General features: G+C 35.0%; 1 protein-coding gene across 1 annotated transcript in view; it reads left to right on the top strand.

Moving 5' to 3' along the window:
* The first annotated feature begins 5,321 nt into the window (after positions 1-5,321).
* The window catches only part of LOC149532033 (bifunctional UDP-glucose 4-epimerase and UDP-xylose 4-epimerase 1-like), a 53,463-nt gene continuing 35,172 nt past the window's right edge, over positions 5,322-23,612 (top strand). The window contains exons 1-3 of the mRNA XM_089807928.1: positions 5,322-5,615; positions 9,763-9,812; positions 10,219-10,354. Of these exons, the coding sequence (XP_089664054.1) occupies positions 5,400-5,615; positions 9,763-9,812; positions 10,219-10,354 (402 nt within the window). The 5' untranslated portion in view covers positions 5,322-5,399. The remainder of the gene's footprint in view (positions 5,616-9,762; positions 9,813-10,218; positions 10,355-23,612) is intronic.

The raw sequence follows: 23,612 nt of genomic DNA, 5'->3' as shown, positions 1-23,612 counted from the left end.
AAAATTATTTCATTTTTTTACTCTTTTTTTATCTAAATAGGTTTTCCTTTTCTTATATCTTAAACTAGTAGGGTCCTTATGCTTTTTTTCTTACATGGCATCTTAGTTAACTTGTTTGTTTTTTCATAAAAAATGTGGTTATTTTCCAACCATTTCTTAACATTTTTAAGGTCTTTCTTTAAAGCTACAACTTCTTCTCATGTTTATGACATCCATTTAAGTTTTGGCATCCAAGGAAGATGTCTTAAATTCTACTATCCTCTTTGTCTCCTTCATCTCTATTTTCATATTTAAGAGTAAATTATCTGATTCACCTTTTAATATAGAATTCGTCTACACACTCTTTTTCAAAGGATTGAGTTCATCTTCAAACATTTTATTCATCTATAGAATTTGGAATTTGAGTTTCTTATTTTCTCTTTCAGTATCTCTAATAATAACTAGAGCAGAAGCAAGGTGTTCTTCAAAATCAACAACTCCTTAAGGGTCACTAACACACTCTTCTATATCTGATTCATTCATATTTACCATGAATTCATCAAAATCTAGATTAAATATTTTTTTTAAAAATATTTTATCTCCTATGGTTTCTCCTTTTTATTTCTATTTCTATTTCCCATTTTAAGAACTCAAGGGATAGGGACCCCTTGGGTTAGACTTAAGATACAAGGGTTTGGATCAGATACCAATTGTTGGAGTACAATGAACACTAAGAGGTGGAGGGAGGGGATGACTCAATATTCTTATAAATAAACTAAAATTTAAAAAAAAATTCAAATTTTCATTCTTATCCAAAATAAAGCAAAATCATAATGAAAAGTAATGTAAAACAAAAAATCACCTAAGAATGACATAAAGAATTGTCATAGTAGAAAACCCTCTGTAGGAGTAAACATCACTTGAAATGCCTCAATAACTTTATCTAAATTTGTTTTCATTTATAATTCCTTACTGACAATGTTTTGTGCTTCATTGGATGATGTCTCACTGACATTACTATCTCATTGGTAGAACCTCATTGACTACAAGATGCCTCATTGGCAAAATGCCTTACTGCCTAATATGATTTGCCTTATTAGAAGAAAACATATAACTCATATCAACATAGTTTTGAAGATTTTAGGACATAATATAATCTCTATTTCACTAAAAATAATTTCTTGGTTGTCTTGTTTTATTTGAGTCTCAATAGTATACATGTTGGTGTATCAATGTACAACCAATACTTAAAGTGCTTTCACAATTTTACAATTATAATATACACATTAAATACTACACCTTTTAAAACTATTAGCATAGATAACTTTCAACAAAGTATATACAAAAAATGGCGATCTTTCTTTCTATTCAACCTCTTGATGAATGCCTTCAAACAAGCATAAATAATGTTCATGGTTCTTAAACTGAACCAAAACTATCATCTTCAAAATTGTTTCATAAATCTCTTAATAAATAAAAAATTGGTAATCGTGGTGTGATTTAATCTACCATACCCAACTAGGGTAAAGATTATTATTCTTTGTGAACACCCAAATAGAATAATGAAGAAAATTTAACTCAATATCATAACTAAACATGCATGACCTAGACTTGGGTTACTTTAATCACACACGTGCGCGTGCGCCACACACACACACACACACACACACACACAGATTAAAACAATAGTATACAAACCATAATTGTAAACCTCATATAGAACTAGGGTTACATTATATATAGGATTCAAAATGAAGAATATACATATACAAAACCCATTAAAAACACAAATTCTTTTTTTGTTCCAAATCCCCTTAACAATAATATTATTAAATATGAAAATCTTGAACCAATAGTCACTACTACATACAAATCCCAACAAGGGTTAACAAACTATTTTAAAAGGTCAAACTCTTAACAAAATTCTAGTATGATGTTTAATAAAGAACACAATTTTTTTTAACAAATGTGGGTTAAGAAATTATTGACATAAACAAATAATTAAACCTCACAAAGACATTATCAACATAATAAACTTTATCTTGAGTCAGTCCAAAAATATTTCTTGCATGAATTCCACAAACTCTTGCTTTATGTCCACATTTATGACACAAATAACAATAGCCATGAAATTGAGAGTAATTATATATCATTGAATGATTTTGTTTGACAGATATAGATGTTATAAAGCCATTTAAAAAATTCCAACTTTGTTGAAGACCTTGTATTGTTTTTTATCAACACTTATTTTATGTTTCAGAAGTAGCATGGTAGTTCAAGTCTATTTTCTTTCTTAGAGTTTTTCTAACCTTGAAACATTGTCCTTTCCCATTGGCTAATATAGAAATTATTTCATTTTTTTTGACTCTTGTTAATCTAAAGAGAAATTTCCTATCCCATTTCATAACCCATTATAATTCTATGTTTATTTTTCTTACCTAACATATTATTTAACTTGTAAATGTGCTTTCATCAAACTTCTGGTTATTTTCTCCTAACATTCTTAAGATCTTTCTTGAAAGAAAATACTTCTCCCTCAAGTTTATGAAACTCGAAAGTTTTGGCATCCAAGGAAGAATTTGACTTCTACTGCTCTCTTAGTCTCCTTAATCTCAATTTCAGATTCAAGATTAAATTATTTGAATGTTCTTTAAACAGAAATATCTTCTATGCACTATTTTTAAAAGATTTGAGTTCATCCTCAAACCTTTTACAAATTTATTCAATTTGGGCTTTACATTTCATGTATCTTTCTCTTTCAAGATCTCTAATCATATCTAGAGTAAAAATAAACTCTCATTCAAAATCAACAACTCCTTCAAGGTCATTAATACACTCTTCTATATTTTATTCATTCATCAAACTCTAGATTACACAACTTTTCTTCTACAATCTATGGTTTCTCCTTTTTATTTCTTTTCCCCTTTCCCATTGAGTACACTCCGTGACTAAGAATCCCCTGGGTTAGACTTAAGATACAAGGGTTTGAATCAGATACCAATTATTTGAGTACAATGAAATATACATGCATGACATATACTTGAGTTACTTTAATCATAGACACACTAAATTTCTCAAAATAGAAATATACATAAGGCTAATAATAGTAGTATACACACCATGACTGAAAAGAAAAGGTATTTGACATAAACCCCACATAGAACTAGGGTAACATTACTAATAGAGTTTGAAATGAAGAATATACAAATACAAAACCCACTAAAAAATACTACATCTTTTTTTGTTCCAAAGCCCTTTAACAATAATAATTATTAAACACGAAACCTTTGACCCAATAGTTATTATTTCATACAAAGCCCAACAAGGGTTAACAAACTATTTAAGAACCAAATCCTTAACAAAATTATAGTTACAGTGATACACAAAAGACACAATAACTCTCAACAAATGTGGGGTAAGACATTATTAACATAAACAAAGAAAATTCACCTCACAAACACAGTTGGTGCAATTTCAACGAATTTTGATAGAGTATACTAAACATGAATACAAATTAATAAAAATAAACCCCTTTCTTTTAACAAAAACATAATAATTCACTTCTTAACTAAAAGCTTGAACTGAAATCACAACCCATAACTATTACTTTCACTTTTGAAACTAAAACGTGTAGTAGGAATGACTACACCTTTCATTTGTATGCTTACAGTGAAACAGACAAAACCATCTGGAATTTCCTTTGTATTCTTTGCTCACCAAACCTTCATGATTGTCACACACACTATCAAAGCTTCCTTTCAAGGTGAGAACAAATCCCAATTGAAGTATATGCCCATGCCCTCGCTTGAGGGCTTTCAAAGAGTAAAATAAAAAATATCTTTGCAAGAATGTGCTTTTGATTTTACTTTTATGTCTCATAACATTATGAACCCAATGAGATTTATTTCCCCTTTTTTCAATACTTATAGAAAATATTAATGTTTAAGGGTCAATAAACACCTTTCTTTTTGTTTATTCTTGCAAACCTTGCAAAAAAACCTTTCTCTAAGAAACATATTAAATTAACATGCTATAACATTATGCCCTTCACAAAGTAACAATTAATTAACCAATATGCAAAAGAACTTCAAGAAATTGTCACAATAATGATAATGCTGCACCAAACAACCATAAATGTCAATGGCATAAAAACCATGAATGTCAATGACATGAAAATAATGGCATACAATATCAACATGATGTGTTCACCTTTTCAATATCAATTGGATATTTAATAACCATGCAATGAAGCAACATGCAACATGATCTGTTCACCTTTTCAATATCAATTGGATATTTGATAACCATGCAACTAAACAACATGCAACATGATGTGTTCACCTTTGAAGATTGCCAATACTGTTGCAAGACAATCATACCAAGTCATGCCATGCCAATTATGTCGTGTCTTTGTCATCAAGGACAAACAACTAATGATGCATCAATGACAAATAATAGAGGGCGAGGATAACAAATTTAATGTCCAATTTTTTCTTACAACATTGCACTAATAATTGCAACTATAAAACTATTATTACAATGATGACTACCCATAATTGTATGAAATATATCCTTAGTTGTAAAAAGTAGTCTATAACTAATGACATATCAACTACATAAGTATAAGTATCCTTTTTGCAAGACAATCAATCTCACCTTTTCATTAGAGTGTTTTGGACACCTTATCAAAATGCATACTAACATAAACATCATCAAAATGATGTGACTGTTCTTAACAATAAAAAAGAGACTTCCCAATGAACTTCCATAAAAAGAGTTGAAAGTGATTTGAATTTTTAAGAAATGCAAAGTTGAAATACTCAATTAAGTAATTAAGAAATGCAAAGTTGAAATGCCCAATTAAGTAATTTATATAGTTCTAAAAGTGGCCATGGATATGTTTGGAATCTAGAATAGCTAAGAGTAAAAGTGCAACGGAATTGGAAACAGTTGGTGCACCATTACATTCTCAACCCCATTAGCAGGGCCCCGCAAATGCAGAGTTCCATCAAGAAACAAAATCCTTAGGCGCGCAATCAACATCTTTGTTGTTGGAATCTTTCTTCCTACACATCAGCTCTTCGCATGGCGGGGAAATCGAGCCGCCCGTTTCCGAATCCAACGGCGGCAACCGTAGCGTTCATTTCCCCCAATCTTTGCCAGATCATATCATATCATGAATGTCTCTGCCAGGTTTTATATTTATTATTAATTTTTATTGTCATGACCAACTTGGCAATGGAATGCAAATCAATGGCATGTCGAAGGAAGTAATAGTTCGAACGCCATTATGTCGGATAATGTGTTTATCTATTTAAGCGCTTTTTGGGGTTTCTTTCCGCAAATTCTTGTATCCACACAGCATCGAGCTGTGCCCTCTCATTTCATTGAATTTGCTGGAATTTTGATATCTCTGTCAGATGGATAGGAATGGATACGCGAAAGAGAGTCTCGACAAATGCATTCTGGTTACTGGAGGTGCTGGATTCATCGGAAGCCACACCGTTCTGCAGCTGCTCAATGAAGGCTATGTAGTTCATGTAATTGATAATTTGAATAATGCGTCTGAAGAATCGCTCAGGCGAGTACGGAAATTGGCCAGTCCGCAGTTTCAGCAGAATCTGAATTTTTTCCTGGTGTGCATTTTTCCGTTGTTTGTCTATATATTGGCTCACTGTGTTTTTTTCTTTCTCGTTATGCATTTTCGTCTCATTGTTTTGGGTGCGAATTTGTTCAATCTTATTTCTGTGCGGTATTTTTTGTAGCTATGTTTTTTTCCATTATTTTATGATTAAATTGTGTCTGTCGTCACATAGGATGCTATTTCAGAAATAGTTCACTGCCATGCCTTTATCTCGTTTTACAATTGGATCAATCTGTAATTTTATGTGGTACACAAATATTCTCATTTTGCCTGTAAGCGATCTTTTTACTTCGTTTGTCTGCGATCTTCATGATGTGGCTTTCGTTCTCCATATTTTACCTTTTTTCCATTATCTTGTGTTAAGGCTTGTTCTGTCTTCATTTATTGCTCCTGCTATATAATTATACAGTATTTTGTGTAAAAATGGGCCCATGCTTGGTATGTTATTTTCTGTGGAAATTGGGCCAATCTTTGCGTAGCATACGATATCTATTTTGTCTGCATGCATTCACAGATGCAGCATTTAAAGCTTCGTACAATATTGAAAATAATCACAAAATACTAAAGATCAAGCTGCATACGTAGGCTGACATAATTTTTTTAAGAGACTTCAGTACGACGAGATGCATTTGGTATCTGAGGCTAGCGACTGATATTACTTTATTGAAAGAAAAGATATAATCTCGTGTATCTTATGTAGAAGCAATATTAATTTAGAGTAGATAATGGTAACCGGAGATTGAAGACTTCTTTTTCAGTTAACGAAGGCTCGTTTTTTGAAATCTTTTATAAGGCAAAGGTGGATTTTTTTAGTTATTGAGAGAAATGTTTTTAGAACACATTTCCCATTTTAAACGAGGGCATTGTTTCTATTCATCTTATATGTTTTTCTGTTTTTGGACTTCTGGTGTTTGACCTCGTGATCAGGCTTGATCAAGCTTATTGGCGAACTCAAACTCACCTATTCACATAGGCTCAAAATACTGATTCAGGTATCTGCATATGCGGCAGTATGAAATTTAGAACATATGCAATAGTATAAAATTTAACACATGCAAATATTTTTCTAGGAAGGTGACTCAGGATAACAAGGGTACGTGAAAGGAGATTCAGGCTATTTGAAGAAAATGTTGTAGGATATTGTTTTAGACCGAGTTTTTAGGCTTAGTTTTGATTTTGCAATTTAAAACTAAAATAAATGATTTCTTTGTTATTGATTTGTCTCTCTATGGTTTAGTTATTTATCATGTTGTTGGGGATCCTGCCTTCTGAAATAGGTCCCTGTGCATGAGCTGGACCAAATATTGTGAGGAAGCTTTTTGTACTGAAGCCTAACTGCCATGCGTCAGGGGTGCCTATTGTGGTTGGATCTGCCCAATGCTTGGGCTCGCACCTTGTGTCATGTTTACTTACAACAGACTATATGATTTGAACTCCGTTCAGCTACTTGATACAAATCTACCCTATTTGTACTTGACGTCTTGACTGCTTGAAACAAATTTACCCCCTAGTACACCATGTCACATGACAAATGATTTTTTTTTTTAAATCTACTGATATGTCTCAATTAGGAGTATGCCTATTTATGTCATCTCTTAACATTATGGAAACGTATGATTAGTATAGCAAACAACTCTTTACATCATATATCCAGTTTTCGAGTGAACCGAGAAAATTCTTTTCGTTAGGGAAAGTTTTTCACCAAAGTTTTAAGATCAAATGGGAAATTTCTGATACATCTTTTTCTTTGGCTTTTTGCATCTTTGCACGAAGATGATCATGTACAAAAAGAAAAATGAAAGAGTGTTTCTGAGTACAATCTTCTTTGAATCTTCGATAAAATGGGCTTCATGATTGTTTGTAATCAAGGGTTCTCAATGGAGTCATGTGGGTTGAAGGAAAGAGTTTAGTAGTAAGATCCACCAACTTGTGACTTAGAATGTCATGACCACAAACTTGAAATCTAATTGTGGGATTGGAAGGAATGTCCAGTGGTAAAAAGTAAAGTAAAAAAAAATGTTTCTATTTGCTTATTAATCACTTTACTATTCTCTGTCTCCATAACTTCTTCCACAAGTTCATCCTTCCCACTAGAAAAATTATCTTAAGAAGAGGAGACCCACCAATTTGAAGTTGGGAGATGTTTTTTATCTCTTGCATATTATTTTGGTTGTTACCCATTATAAAGAGGGAAAAATTATAAAGTACAGGCTGAAAATAATTTTTTCACCACTGAGGGGAGATTGTCAAACAAAGACCTCATTTAGTTGGAAGAAAATTTCACAATATTCAGTGCCTGTATCCTTCCAATAAAGTCTTGCATGCTTTTCGTTTTTGGATCTTCCTTTTGATATCAAATGAATATACACAGAAACAACACAGTTGAGGTACGGCTACACTGCTACACCATACCATACTCAAAAACCAAATCACTCCTCAAATTTTTTCATATTGATGTGAATCTGGATTAAGTTTAGGACAAGCCAAAAACTGAATGAGAGGGGGAGTTAGGTTGCCCGAGGTCTCTATATGGTTGGCATCATCTCAACATAGATGAACATAATGATAATTTTTTTCAGCATCCCAATTTTGCACTAGTATTCTTTTACTGGGAGTGACCTAGAATACTTGGGACACCAAATTATAGGATTCAAATACTAAAAGCTTACTTCAACAGTGGTGACCATAGAGGGAGGTCCGAAAAGGACAAAGAGATAGAATATGGAAGGACCAACAATCAATAAGAGTATAAGGTGGGAGATTTTGGAAGGAAAAACTATTTGAAAAAGACTTGTATAAATTGTTACTGCTATGAAAGTCTTGTCCTCGCTCTCTGCCTTTGTACTGCAGACATGTTTCCTGAATTGCCACTTTTATACCACTTAAATAAGATTTATGTACCTATCATACAAAAAAACAAAGATCCAACACAAGATCATTGTCAATAGCAATCAGGATGGTACTAGAGAAATGGTACAGAATAGCAAGATCAAAACAAATTCGGAATTGGTGAAGCTTGCAATGTCAAAATTTATAAATAAAAAATTCAAGTCACTTTGAAGGGGAAATTAATAAAATCAATAAGCTTTGATATGTATTCGACAATCCTGATTCCAAATTAAAGTCTCACTCTCTATCTACATAGGCATGGTCAAGTTTGGGCCACAGCTTGTTAATCAGGTATTGTCAAAACATACAGAAGCATAGGGACTTCTAAGAGACTGCTTAACAGTTATTGATGTTTCATATTGAAAACTCCATAACTTAAACATAATGTCACGTGTAGAGCTAGGGACATGACACAATGGACCTTATAAGGAGTATATTATTGTCACAGACCAAAGAGAGATTACAATGTGTATGCCATAATTTTAAGTTTGTGTGTGGTGTGCCAATAATTTAATTATTTGCAACCTCCATTTCATGGCAACACCTCTACATGCCAGCAAGACAGATATGTATAGGCTTGTTTTTAAATTTGCTTGAGTTCTATTTGGGGAGTCCGGAACCTATTTTTCTAGGATTAATAGGGGCCCACACCAGTCCAAGGTCTGCATTGGGTCTATTTTCCTTGGTAGGTCTAGTCCGCAAAGATCTGTCCACTCTTATCAAGTAGCATGTCTCTCAAGATTCATATTTAGGTAATTCTAGAAGTAAGTACACAACCTTCCAGTTAGATCACAATGTAGTCGACAATGTCAAAAATCTTTTTAGAAGATGCCTATTTATAATTTAACACTAAGCGTAATTTCTTCCATCTGTCATTTCTTTCATCATATTGCAATAGATATACTTTATCTAGCATATCCTTGGCTTAACACAAAATCAATCACCTGAACTAGTTATTTTCTGATGTTTTTTTTCAGTTCTGATAATAGGATCAAAGGTGGATTTTTCCTACTTTATTGTATCTCTCTTTGCAACAATATTGCATGTTGTGATACCACACAATCTAGCTTCACGAGAGGCCCTATATAATTGTCTGTTTATGGAAGTGACTTTTATTAAAGGGTTTTAACTTTTTTCTTTTTGAAGAATCAGTTTGTTCCTTTTGATTTATATGATATATTGCTCTTTTATTCCTTTTGCATAATATTATACAAATGATCAAATAAGCTTGATACTACTCATGAATACAGGGAGATCTTTGCAGAAAGGAGGATGTAGAGAAGGTTTTCTCTTTGGCTAAGTAAGTAGATTAATTGGTTATTCATCTGATCATGCATTCTACTGAGTAATTTAAATGCATATAAATAATTATCTTTGCAATGTCATGTTCTACTTTTACTTTGCATTAGCAATATAAAACACAAATTTAGTTCTTAACACTCTCTATAATTTGCACATGCTTTTTAGCTGGGGTTTCCTTATAGTTCTCTAATTTTTTTTTGAGATTTGCATTCATAGATCTAAAGTTCAAAATGAATGGTTAGCACCAAATGCAAATTAGATTGGTTGCACTGGCAGTCTGGTTTGTGCAACACTAAAATAGCCTTGATATCGTTGATTACTGCCTTTTGTCAATCTTCATCTGATATATAATCTTTCAATCTCTTTAAAGGAACCATGCAAATACTAATTTTATTATGCTGCAGATTTGATGCTGTGATTCATTTTGCTGGTTTTAAAGCTGTTGGTGAAAGTGTAGAAAAGCCACTACAATATTACAACAACAATCTCATAGGGACACTGAACCTGTTTGATGTAATGACAAGAAATGGATGCAAAAAGGTCTGTTCTTCTACACCTCGTTGCTTGGCATGATTGGACTATTTTGTTCCAGGTTATTCTTATCCACACAACTGTAGATGTATAGTTAGTTATCAAGGTGTTTTTGAGTTATTGCATCTTAGTAAAAATGCATTATTCTGCTTCAATTATTAAAGTCTCATGATATATCTGTCCCACTATTTCTCTAGTTTTACAACTAATTCAAATAGAGAATTGCTGTTTGTTTTTTAGATTAGCTAATACTTCCAATATAGAGGCACATACATGCTTGTTAAGAGTAAAACTAAAACCCTTCACTTCTTGCCACAACTTAAACCTCACAACAAGATGAAGAAACTCCAATGGCTTCTCAACATGTCAGTCCTTAAAACCTTGGTCGATTCTGTTTTACAATTACACTTTGTACTCTATACATTGAGATTGAAATCTAATTACTGAAAATGCTGATTGACCATATAAATTAATGAATGCTGCTTTATTTTGAGCTTTTAGACGGATTAGAGCCTCAGGGATTACTCTTCTATTCCTGTATTTTGAGACATATTGAGTATTCCTTCAACCTGACTCAAATATTTGTTACAATTTACTACTTATTTTATATTTTAACATACAAGGATTCTAGATAAAGATAATCAGGCACTGACACTCTGCAGTAGACATGATGTTTTCATTGTCCATGAAATAGATAATCAGGCACTGACACTATGCAGTAGACATGATGTTTTAAGTGAGATGCATCTGGACAAAATTCTTTAGTTTAAGATAAAACAGGCATTTGTAGGGGCAGGAAATAAGGAATAAGACTACAACTATAGCTCAAAAGGGCATTGTAAAATTGGAGTTTTTTGAATGACATGCATAAACATATGCAAAATTTTATTCTTTTCCACGCCCGCATTACAATGGGCTTAATATATTGTTCATAAAATCCGAAAGTAGCATCCTTAGCCAAAATTGTTTTCTTTTTCTTTCCAAGCATGCTGTCAAATGTCTCATAAATCATTCCAAGACTAGGAGAGTTTGTATTAGCATATTTGCAGTCATGTACAATGTATGAGATGAACATATCTGCAAATTGCAAACAAAAAGCCCAAAAGAATTAATTTACATGCTAGAATTTTGGAACATTGAACAATAGAATTAAATTATTAAAGTCAGAAATTGAACATGAAAATCAACCATCCAAAATTAAACAAGACCTGCAATTTATTAATAAAATCCACAATGTCTTAACTTACATTGGACTGCCAATAGTCATCAAGGATCTTTTTTTTGATGGATTTTCCTTTAGTAGAGCTTGGATTAGGCCATCTACTCCATTTTAAATTCACCATCATCAATTGTAGAAGCTCATGCACCTCAAGCATCTTCTGTAATAAAATGAAGTAGCTGATATATCTTGTCTCAACAGGTTTAATGAACTCTTTTTTTGAAAAGTTCTTGAAGAGAGTGAGGCATGGTGGTTGCAAATGAACATTTGAATGACGTTACCTATTGCCACCATTTGTTTCACCCAGTTTATTTTCCTTGTCTACATTGGTCAATGCATGAACACATGGGGTCCAAAAAATCTGCATGCAATTTCTGCCATCATACAAGCCAATTTGCTCACATGTGCCGAATCGGTGCCCATTTGTAGAACCTCTGAGGCGATAGCCTCCTGTATGGAATCTCTCAAAATGCTAAAAAGGAAGTCAGCATCCTTACACTTCATTGTACAATCTATGACTAAGAATACAAATCCTAGCAAGGCATGTGACTTTGGTATTTTTGAGTGGCCCATGTCTAATATCAGTCCACCCATCCATCACAATAGAGAAACTTGTTCAGATACAAGTTTGCCTCATATCCTCCATTAGCAAATTAGCCTTGGAATATTCTATGAGTGTAGTGCATATCTTATGATCTCAAGGGGGCATGAATGAGGGACTCATAAGGGATACCTCTTTGAACCTTTGTTTGAAATAAGAGGAACACGCCGCATGAAATGAGATGGCATGAGTATTGTGAACTTTTTGAACCATCACCCCATTGCAAATAGGGAAACCCTTTTTTTTGTGGAGTTTTGGCAATAGAAATGGTCTCAGAGCTTGAAGAGTTAAGGAGTGGTTAATTGATCAAGTTGTCAGGTTACAGATGCAGACAAGAGTGTCAAGGTTAAGATTCACTAGGGTCAAGTTGTTAGGACTTGATATAGAATTTCTAAGTGTTGGGGTATTCTAAATATTCTAGTAGTCTGAAATATGCTATAATGAGATATTTCGTTTTTAATTCAGGCTTAAATGATGAAGTCATGCAAAGAAGCTTCCAAAATCGCTATGGAAATTGCCTTTCCACTTTTAAAGTGTGCAAAGTCCTTATCAAAATCAATTTTCTCTATAGAAATTGCACTTTGCCCTTGAAAATAGAATTTCCATTCCAAAAATGATCAAAATCACTATGAAAAGTGAATTTCCGCTTGGGAAAATGCACAAGTCCTTGAAGAGGTCATTTTTCCACTCATGAAGGACATTCACAAGTAAAAGACTAAGTGTTGGGGACCTTTAACCCATGTAGGGGTTGAATTTCCCCTCCTAGACATGGAAACAATGATAAAACACAAAAGTCCTTGAGCATGTGGTTCTTCGCTAGTCCTATAGAATATTTTTGAACATGAAGTGGGGAAATTCTTTGCAGTTAAAGAGTCTCCACTTGCCCCTTTGCATATAGATTTTTCCTTAGTCCTTGAGGTGGTTGTTTTCCCCCTTGGGGGCCTATTGTGAATGAATGAAAGCATGGAGTTCTGGATTGGATTTATCCCTACGAGGGATGATTTACCCTTTGATGAGCATGAAAACAAGTGAAATGAAGTCCTTGTGAAGTGATTAGATTTCCCCTTTGGGGATGAGTACAAAATATAAGACAATTTTGAGGGACTTTAGTTTTCCCTATGCAAATCAGAAGCAAATAAAATGCAATAAGTTGACCAAGCCTTGGAGTCAAAAGGAAGGGTTGAATGATAGATAGGTGAGGGAGGTGAAGAATGGGTAGCTGCTAAGAGGCATGAAGTCTGAAATAAGTATAACTACAGCCACCATTGAATTCAGCCAGCACTAGAGTGAAGGTTTGAAGATGCCAAAGAGTGCCCATTGAAATCGCTGCCAACAAGAGGAGAATTTAGGTGCAACCAAGGTGAGCATAGGTGACTCAGGGAGGAGGATTGCATATCTTAAGTCTGAAAACCTCACAAGAGCTGCTATTTTGCAAAGAAAATCAGAGATTTCGTAAAGCAAATGACAGAGTGTTTGGGCATCAAATTCGTGTTTTACAAAAATCTGAGGAGACAATCCAAGTGGAAAAAGAACTTCTCTTGAAAAGGTAAAATCTGAGTTCAAGGATTGAATTAGAGTGATCAAGGGGCTGAGTTACACGAGTCAAGTCTGAAGCTTCACCAAGAGGGACGATTTTCCTTAGATAGTCAAGAAAAATTCCTGAGTTGCTCATTCATATCAGAGTTTGTTGCTGGGTTTGTAAGGTCATTTGCACCAGGTGTTGAGGAAAAATCACCAAGAAAAAGTATGTTTCAGACTATGTCCTTGGAAAATCAGATTGGTGGCAAATGAAAAAAGGTTGTGTTTTCACATTGAACCTTTGAACACCATAATCTTGTTAGAGACGTTTGGTTGATGATAGGACTATATTGTTATGAAAATTGGGTTGATAGTAGATACCAAAGTTGGCCGATCTCAGAAATCATAACTAATGCATTAAAGGTAAAATTTGATGTTTGCATTTTTGGAGTCTATACAAGTCAATTTAATTATGATTTTGAAGTCCTAAAAACCTTATAGCACCTATTTTCAGACTTAGTCCTCAGATATTTTTTTTGAATTTCATGGCTTCATGATTGTGATTTTTTTAAAGTTGGGGGTAGTAAAGGATCAATTTTATGCTCATAATTACAACAGCCTTGGTGCAGGAGCACCTAGGTAAGGCTAATTTCCTACCTTGGGCTAGTTAGTCCTAGAGAGTGTCTTAATCATTAGGAGGCCTAGTTAGGTCATTAAAACAAAAAAAAAACCCTTAATGGTTACCTAGTTGTTCAAAGTTGCTTTGTGTTGTGAAAATGTTGCAAAAGTTGTCAAATAGTGCATTTGTGCGTTTAGAGGGCTATATTGGACAGAGAAAGGGTGGAATAGTTGCTTCATGGCGTGGAGTGTAGTTGGTCATTTGATAGTGTTTCATGAAGGTTTGACCAGGTTTGGTCTTAAAATGCAAAAAGTTGTCAAGTTGCATGAGAACTTCTCAAATTTGCAAAAGTTGTCATGACAACTTTTAGTACAATATGATTGCATCTTCAAGCATAGAGATGGATAACTATTTTAGACAGTTGGAACATGTGATGGATACCTATATAAGGCCTCCCTCGACTTGTGAGAAGGGTTAGAGAAGTTTCGTGGAAAATTGCATTGTGAATACAAGAACAGTTTGGGTGGAATTTGGTCACAGTATTAGCATTTATTATTTTTTTCAGTGGTTTAAAGGATTGAACCTTGTAATCCTGCAGTTGCATAACATGGTTGTTATTTCCTTGCACTGTTTGTGAATAGTTTGGAGGTTTTTGTTGGCATTTTGTAAATAGTTTGTGTTTTAGTGCTATCACTGGTGTTGTCCAGGCAAGTTTTAGAAATGGAGGCCTAGCTCACATTCCCACCATCCAAATTGTACAGTCTCTTGGGATTTGTGAGGGGACTCCATGTGCTTAAGGTATCTAAGAGCTTCGGACCTAGAAACACAACCATGGGGCTTGGAGGTGAAACATAGAACCCAAGCTTTGTCTCTAATCACAATAGAGAGAGCCCTCGTGGTGGTACGTGAGACACAACAAATCAAAAAAGGTTGTGTTCAGGTGATGCCTTTGGGCTAGAGCAACCCATCTAGGGATCACAGAGATTGTAATAGCATTTGAATGGATTGAATGCATTGTTTGCTTCAATCTAAGTTTATGGAGAGGAGGTCTCGTTTATGGAGAAGCCACATTGCCAAGGAGAAGTCCCGAGGAAGAGTTTTGTTAGGTGATTGAACAGAACCTAGTGGATGCTGTTAAAAGCAAAGAAACCCTTGCTTTTAGGCCTAATTATAGCAACCCACTCTACGGATAGTAAGGGGAAGTGAAACCTGATAAATCTTAAAGGTCTTCCAAAAGGGTGTTAGGAAATGAAATTTATTTGCCACCTTGTTAAAAGAGTATTTGAGTTATAAGCCAAAAGATGAGTTTTAAGGCCTAAATCCTTGTAGCCCTAAAAGGCCTAGTTTGAAGCAATTTCTTGAGATTGATAAGGATCTTATTGCATTTTGTGTTGCTGAGCATTATAATGGACTCAATGCCTTAGAAGGAGACCTTCCTCTCCATTGGTGATTAGTTTTGGTCATGTTTGATCATTTGGTAGGGATGATGCAAAAAGACATTAAGTGAAGAATGCATAGTTGAGTTGGTTTCATTGTTGGTGTGGACAAGTTGAAGAGGTGGAGGATTGAGGATAGGATCCTCTTGAACTAGGGTTAGTGGAAGAACCCTAATAGGCTAGAGAAGTGGTTGAGAGAAAACCCTAGGAGAAAGTAGGGTTTGAGCAAGATTTGTCCTTACATCAAGCCCTTACTTCAATATTAATTTTTCTTTATCGTCACAAAACTAGTTTTAGTACATGCTACAAAAGTAATGGAAAAGCATAATGCATAAGTAAATGTAACATAATGTTTTAGGAAACCAAATTGTTTTTTCCATTAACGTTTCTCTCAATCACATCACATTACAACTCAATTAGGCACAACTATGATCTGATATGGTCTCTTTCTTTGCTCATGACAAGCATACATATATTGCCCGAAGGGTTGCGACTCAACCCTCATGACATAACATCTTCGGTAACTAATACTTCCTAATGCACAATTAGCTATTCTCGAAATATAATTTACTTGACAACATCATCCCCTCCAAAAAGAAAGTCATCTCTTGGCGACACAAAACAAAATGGAGATAATGTTTTGCACAATATACATAAGAGAAGACAAATTAAGATGAAGATGAGGGGGGCTGAGGGAGCATTCCTAGAGCTGGTTGAGATGCTGAAGGGTTCAACTTTGCCCGCAATTGGTACACCTGTTGGGTCCGTGCCTTCAAATCCTCTTCTACTTGCATTTGTGCCTACTACCTCCACTATCTCTTTCAACATCTTCGCCATCTCCAATAACTCAGTCTCCTTTCCCTCACTCCTTTTTAGCCTCGACCAACTATGTCTCCAACATGCACTTATCCTTTGTAGCTGCCTCCAATTAAGTCATGAGTGCTACTCGCTCTCTCTTCCAATCCGATTGTTAGGTGGCTAGCCAGGTAGCCACCTCCTTCCAAGATCGCTCTACTGCTACCCTATTGGCCTCACTTCGCTGCCTAACATAGTAGGTGTCCATGTACACTTGCACTATCTCGCGGGTGAGGCTCTCAACTTTGCTTTGAATGATCGACTCCTCAACAATCTACTCCTGCAACATTTCTAGATTCTTTGTTAGTGGCCATCCATGTGCCTTAACAAGTGCTAAAGGCAGCGAGACATCCGTCTCACATGAGTGATAGTACATGCTTCAACTCTTTGACAACATCCTTCAAGGCTCTAGCCTGCCAAAGACCAGAACCCTACGACCTCTAGCTACTACGTCTACTAGGTATGCCTCCACATCTTTGTCAAGTGTGTTCTTCGACAACTCTATGATTGGCTCCTCTTGTACGACCTGTACCACAACCTCCTCCATCTCTCCTGTATGACATCCTTTGTCCACTGCATCAACTGATAAAATAGATGTCGCTACCTATCCTCCTCCTGTACCATCCAACTCCACGACCTTTGAAGGAGGTGCCTCTCTCACAAGTGCCTCTTTCATAGGTGACTGAATAGAAGGCCCTCGTGATCTTGAACCACTGCATTGAGTAGGTACTTGTATGCCCCACCATTGGATGTCTCTACCTATGTACCATTCTTGCAAAACTCTCCAACTGACCCAACCACTCCCATGGAACTATCCTTCGCCAACTCAACCAACAATACAACATCTACTGTCACCATAGCATCCGACCCTACCACCTCTAATCTGACCTGTGGCTCATGTGGTTCGCTGCTCTCTATATCAGGAATCTCCACATCCTCAACCTCCTTTGACACAACTCTGGGTGGTGAAAACTGAGACTTTGTGTAAAGTTTCTGCAAATTCTTTGGACTGAGTATAGACTGGAATCTACCTTCTTTATCTCCTTATAGCTTGCTGTGAATAATTTCAGATCATTGCCTTTAACTGGATTAGAAATGTAAATCAGAACTCTGTCTTTTACTTCTGCAATTCGTATGAGGGCAGTAATGACTAAGGAGCAGACTTGTATTTTTTCTTGTGTGCTCTTAGACTTCATCCTTACCCTCTATAAGTATAGGAGTCAAGAGACATGTCCTTAGAAAGGACATGTCTCTTCCAAAGTTTCTTTGCCCAACCTCTAGAAGTTGGCGACTTTCTAGGAATGATTTAAGTTTAATTACAAACATAAACAATTAAGTTTAGTTTAGTATTAAAATAGGATCCTAAGACGCCAACCTTCTAAAGGAAAACACAACAAAGACTTTAGTCCTTTACTTATCATGCCATATCAGTTTGGATCGATCAGATCAGTATGATAGCAAGTTACAAAATTAACGCTCCCTCTTAACTTGATAATCATACTAAGAGATATCATATCTAGCAACATCAATAAAGATGAACAAGCAAGAATTGATACTCTATATCTATCGGAATCTCCTTGGCATGTGGTAGCATAGAACACATGATACAATGTCATATTACTAAACCTGTAGTATGACAAATCACTGCTACTAGTGATAATAGTATTGCAAAGAATACAATGTACAGGATAAATCTGAAGATTAATTTAATTTCTTCATTTATTCAAGTTGTGACTCATAGATATTGGTATTTCTATATCACAACATGATCCTGAGTTTAAGACCTACCAGAATACAGGATAAACCTGGAGAATAATAAAATTCTTCCTTTATCCAAATTGTGACTCATTGACATATCAATGTCAACATCACAATATGATCTTGAACTCATCTAGATCTTACAGTAGAACTTTACTGTTTAGCACATTATCTAAGAGATTGTCATCTCTCATAATGTCTTTTATACAAGTGTTCATTATCTTAGAGATCATCACCTCTTAAATAATGAATACAAATGGTGGAGCCCATAATAGTCGATAGCTTGACAAAATAGAATTATTTTATTAATAATTTAAAGAGTACAAATGGATTACAACTCAACCATACCAAGTCTTCTCCTGAAGTGTTTTATCTTCACTTTAGATAGAGGTTTGGTGAGTATGTCTGCTATTTGATCTGCAGTGCAAATGTATTCTAATTTTACAAAATTCTTGTCTACCATATCTCTTATATAATGGTAAGGAATTTCAATATGCTTGGACTTGTCATAAAAAACTGGATTAACCGAAAGCTTGATGGAACTCTGATTACCACAATGAATAATTGTAGGATTCATGGCTTGCCCAAATAATCTCACAAGTAACTTCCTTAGCCAGACTACTTCTCGAGCAGCCATTGCGGTTGCAATGTATTCTACTACTAAAGACTATTTTCTGCATATCCAAGATATCATTGCTGATTCTAAACTGAAACAACATCCTGAAGTACTTTTCTTGTTTTTAACACTTCCACCCCAATTTGAATCAATGAATCCATGTAAGTCTAAGACAACCTTTTTGTATTTGAGTCCAAAATTAAGAGTGTCTTATAAGTATCTCATAATGTGTTTAACTGCAACTAGGTGAATCTCCTTTGGCTCACACATAAATTAGCTTAAGGCATTAACAATATAGCAAATATTAGGTCTTGTATTTACTAAGTACATAAGGGACCCAATCATCTGTCTCTAGAGAGTAGAATCTATGGAAGGTGATTCTGCAGCTGCTTCTTTAAGTTTATGTAGATTAGTCTCCATTGGAGAAGACATAGATTTGCAATTCCACATTCCAAATCTCTTCAAAATGTTTGATGTATACTTCCTTTGATTAAGTATGATACTGTCAGAACTCTACCGTACTTCCAACCCTACGAAGTAATGAAGGAGTCCCGAGTCTTTCATCTCGAACTCTCTAATTAGATCTTTCTTGCACTGATTTATAAGATGATTATCACCTGTTATTAATAATCATCAACATATGGTATCAGAATTACCATATCATCTTTATCTCTTTTATAATATAAATTTGGATCGGCTTCATTCTTGGAGAATCCTAAGCTGGTGAGATACTTATCAATTCTTTCATACCAAGCCCTTGGAGCTTGTTTAAGCCCATAGAGAGCTTTCTTGAGCCTACAAACAAAAATGTTAGGATCATGAGTTTCAAATCCTTTAGGTTGCTCCAAATATACTTCTGTAATCTTTCCATTTGGGAATGTTGTTTTTACATCCATCTGATGTACTTTCCATCCCTTTGATGTGACAATTGCTAAGATTACTCTTACGAAGGTATATCCGGCAACAGGAGCAAAGGTTTCTTCCTAATCAATCCCTTCTTTTTGAGAAAATCCTCTGGCTACAAATCTAGCTTTATACTTCTCAATGCTACCGTTAGCAGCATGCTTTATTTTAAATATCCATTTGGAAGAAACAACATATTTTCCTTTAGGTCTCGGAACAATTTTCCAAACATCATTTTTCATAATAGATTGGTATTCTTCTGTCATAGCTCTTTCCAAGTTGTATGTTTAATAGCATCAGGAGGATTGGTTGGTTTTGTTTTGGATAAATCACTCATGTTTGCTATATAACTAGAGAATCTTTTAGGTCTTTTGCTTTCTCTGACTGCTGCGGAAGGTGCAACAAAGTCTTGAGCTGTCTGAATAGTTTTAATGGCCCAAAGTGGTCTTTTCTTTGAATTTTCAGTTTCTTCAAGATTCAAATTTTGAATTTCATCTTCAATTTCTTCTAAGTTCTCCCTCTGGGACCCAGAATCACTATTTCTTTCAGAACTAGATAAAGGAGAAGGTTCTTCAAAATTTAGGGCTCTTTTGAATTCAAGGTCTTCTTCAAAAATCACATCCGTACTAAGTTCAATACTTTTTTGTCTAGCTATGAAAATCCTATATGCTTTAGATGGTTCGCTATACCCTACAAAAATACCTTTCCTCCCACAGGATTCCAACTTGGTTCTCTTTTCTTTTGGAACATGGATATATAAGGGGCACCCAAAAATCCTAAGATGACTTATATTGGGTTTAACCTTAGTAAATACTTCTTCAGGAGTTTTATCTCTAAGGTAAGAGTGAGGGCTTCTGTTTTGGATATAGACAGCAGTACAAGAGGCTTCTGCCTAAAGATAATTTTCTAGATTTTGATAAAAAATAATAGCGCTAGCAGCTTCTATAATTGTTCTATTCTTTCTTTCTGCTACCTTGTTTTGTTCTGGATTATAAGGAACGGTGTACTCCCTCTTAATCCTTGATTCTTTTCAAAACCTTTTAAACAAATCTGAGGTATATTCCCCTTCGTTATCAGTTCTAGGAGTTCTTATCTTATGTCCTGAAAAGTTTTCAGTTAATGTTTTGAATTCTTTAAATATCTTTAGGATTTCTTCTGATTCTTTGCATTTTAAGAAGTAAATCCATGTTTTTCTAGAGAAGTCATCTATGAACAAAATATAATACCAGAATCCTCCAAGAGAAGGAACAGACATAGGTCCACATAAATCTGAATGAACTAATTCTAATACGTTATTTGTTTTTCTAGTGCTATCATGAAATAGACTTCTAGTGTTCTTACCCAGAGCGCACCCTTTGCATATGCTTGAGTGGTCTTTACTTAGTTTAGGTAATCCAGTAACCATCTGTTCCATAGTTGATAAGGTTTTGAAATTTAGATGCCCTAATCTTCTGTGCCATATTTCATTTATGTCTGCAGCTTCATGAATTAAGGCTCAAATAGGTTGACTAGATTCTATATTCAATTCATACAAATATCCTTTTCTCTGACCAATCAACTTCACTTTCTTGATTGAGGAGTTCTTTGCCCAAGTTTTTACTTTGTTGTCCATGAATGCAACATTATGCCCATCATCTTCTAGTGTTATAATTGAGATTAGATTTCTTTGTAATTCCTGGTATGTAGAGTACACCTTTGAGAAGAAGAGAATTCCCAGATTTTAGCTTTGAGGTGCAATTTCCAATTTCTTTGACAGAATGTGCTGAATTATCACCAATGGTGACTTCACCATTAACCTTTTTTGATAAAGAGTCTAGTGCTTCTTTGTATCCCCATTATGTGTCTAGAAGATCCACTATTAATAACTCATGCTTTACTTGAAATTTCATTTGATAGTGATGAGTACAGTACACGATTCTCAGGATCATAGGTATCCTCTTCTCTAGTAACATTTGTATAGTTTGCTTGTTGTTTAGAATTCTCAGGACAATTAGATTTGTAGTGTCCAAACTTTTCACATTTGAAACATTTTATTTTGGATAAATCTTTCTTGGGTTTTCCATTCTTTTGATTTCCCTTTTTCTTCTTGAAATGCTTCTTCTTGCCCTTATAGGTGTTTGTATTAAGAACATGAAGTTCTTCATCTTCTGTTTTCAATTTCCCTCCTTTCTTTAATTTTTTGAATTCTTCTTGAAGACAATCATTCTTAAGTCTGTTGAAGTCAGCAAAATTATCTCTGGCACTTATTCCTTATGCAAAAGTCTCCCATGAATATGGTAATCCATCTATAGCCATTAGTGTTAATTCTTTGTCACTAATAATGGTTCCTATACTTGATAGTTCATCTCTAATGCTAACAACCCTTAGGAAGTAAGAATTCACTGATTCTCCTTTCTTTATCTGAATGTGATTTAGTTGCCTTTTTAGTGCAAGAACCCTAGTTGCATTGTTGACCTCATATGCATTTTGTAATGCTTTCATCATATCAAATGTAGTTTGATATTTTGTAAGCATGAGTACGATATCATTTTTAACTCTGTCTAATATGATTTGAATGGCTTTTCTATTTTCTTTGCTCCAGATAGATTTATGAGGTTCAACTGGAGGTTGTTTGGATGCTCTATCAACAAATTGCTTTACATCATTCTCTTCAAGGATCATCATGATTCTGAATTTCTAGGCATCGAAGTGTTCCTTCCCATCAAACTTGTCCTTGGGTTTGATTGTGTATGCCATTGAGGATAGGAGATAGTTGCTAGATATATATGACATCTAATTATTGAATTTTGCAGAGCCTAGGTTCGACTACCAGAGCTCTGAGACCATGTAAAGTTTTTGCAAATTCTTTGGATTGAATATAGACTGGAATCTACCTTCTTTATCTCCTTATAGCTTGCTATGAATAACTTCAGATTATTGCCTTTAGTTGGATTAGAACTGTAAATCAGGACTTTTCTTTTACTTCTGCAATTCGTATGAGGGCAGTAATGACTAAGGAGTAGACTTGTATTTTTTCTTGTGTGCTCTTAGACTTCATCCTTACCATCTATAAGTATAGGAGTCAAGGGACATGTCCTTAGAAAGGCATGTCTCTTCCAAAGTTGTTTTGTCCAACCTCTAGAAGTCGGCGACTTTCTAGGAATGATTTAAGTTTAATTACAAACATAGACAATTTAGTTTAGTATTAAAACAAAATCTTAAGATGCCGATCTTCTAAAGAAAAACATAGCAAAGACTTTAGTCCTTTACTCATCATGCCATATCAGTTTGGATCGATCGGATTGGTATGATAGCAAGTTACATAATTAACACTCTGTGACTCCTCCAATAGGAATCACAACTATTGTTGTTTGGGTCGTCTCATGTACCACCACAGGGTCTCTCTCTATTTTGACCAGAGACAAAGTCATATCAATGGGCACCCTGACCTGTCCAAAAACAGGGATAGGAGTCGTGCTAGTAGTGAGGGTCAAATGTATCGTGGTAGGTAGGATAGGTTATGCAAATAATATTAGATGCTCAGTAACTACATCTACCTCATCCTCCCTGCCTACCTAAGTCCTATCCCCCTTTGTGGCACTCTCACTGTCCAATGTGGCGTGGCATCCACTATCTGTGTCTCCATGGTCAGTTCCTGAGTCAACTTCCTGCTTGGACCGCTTCTTCTCTACCCTTTGGGCAAGAGGTTCACTCAGGATCTGACATGGAGACCTCCAGGCAAGAGGTTGACTTAGGATTCGAT

The sequence above is a fragment of the Cupressus sempervirens genome, chromosome 11, assembly GCF_028749045.1.
Source record: "Cupressus sempervirens isolate cs-2001-9-10 chromosome 11, ASM2874904v1, whole genome shotgun sequence".
In the NCBI taxonomy this organism is placed as follows: Eukaryota; Viridiplantae; Streptophyta; class Pinopsida; order Cupressales; family Cupressaceae; genus Cupressus; species Cupressus sempervirens.
The sequence above is the reverse complement of the archived record's forward strand: the minus strand, read 5'-3'. Positions and strand labels throughout refer to the sequence as shown.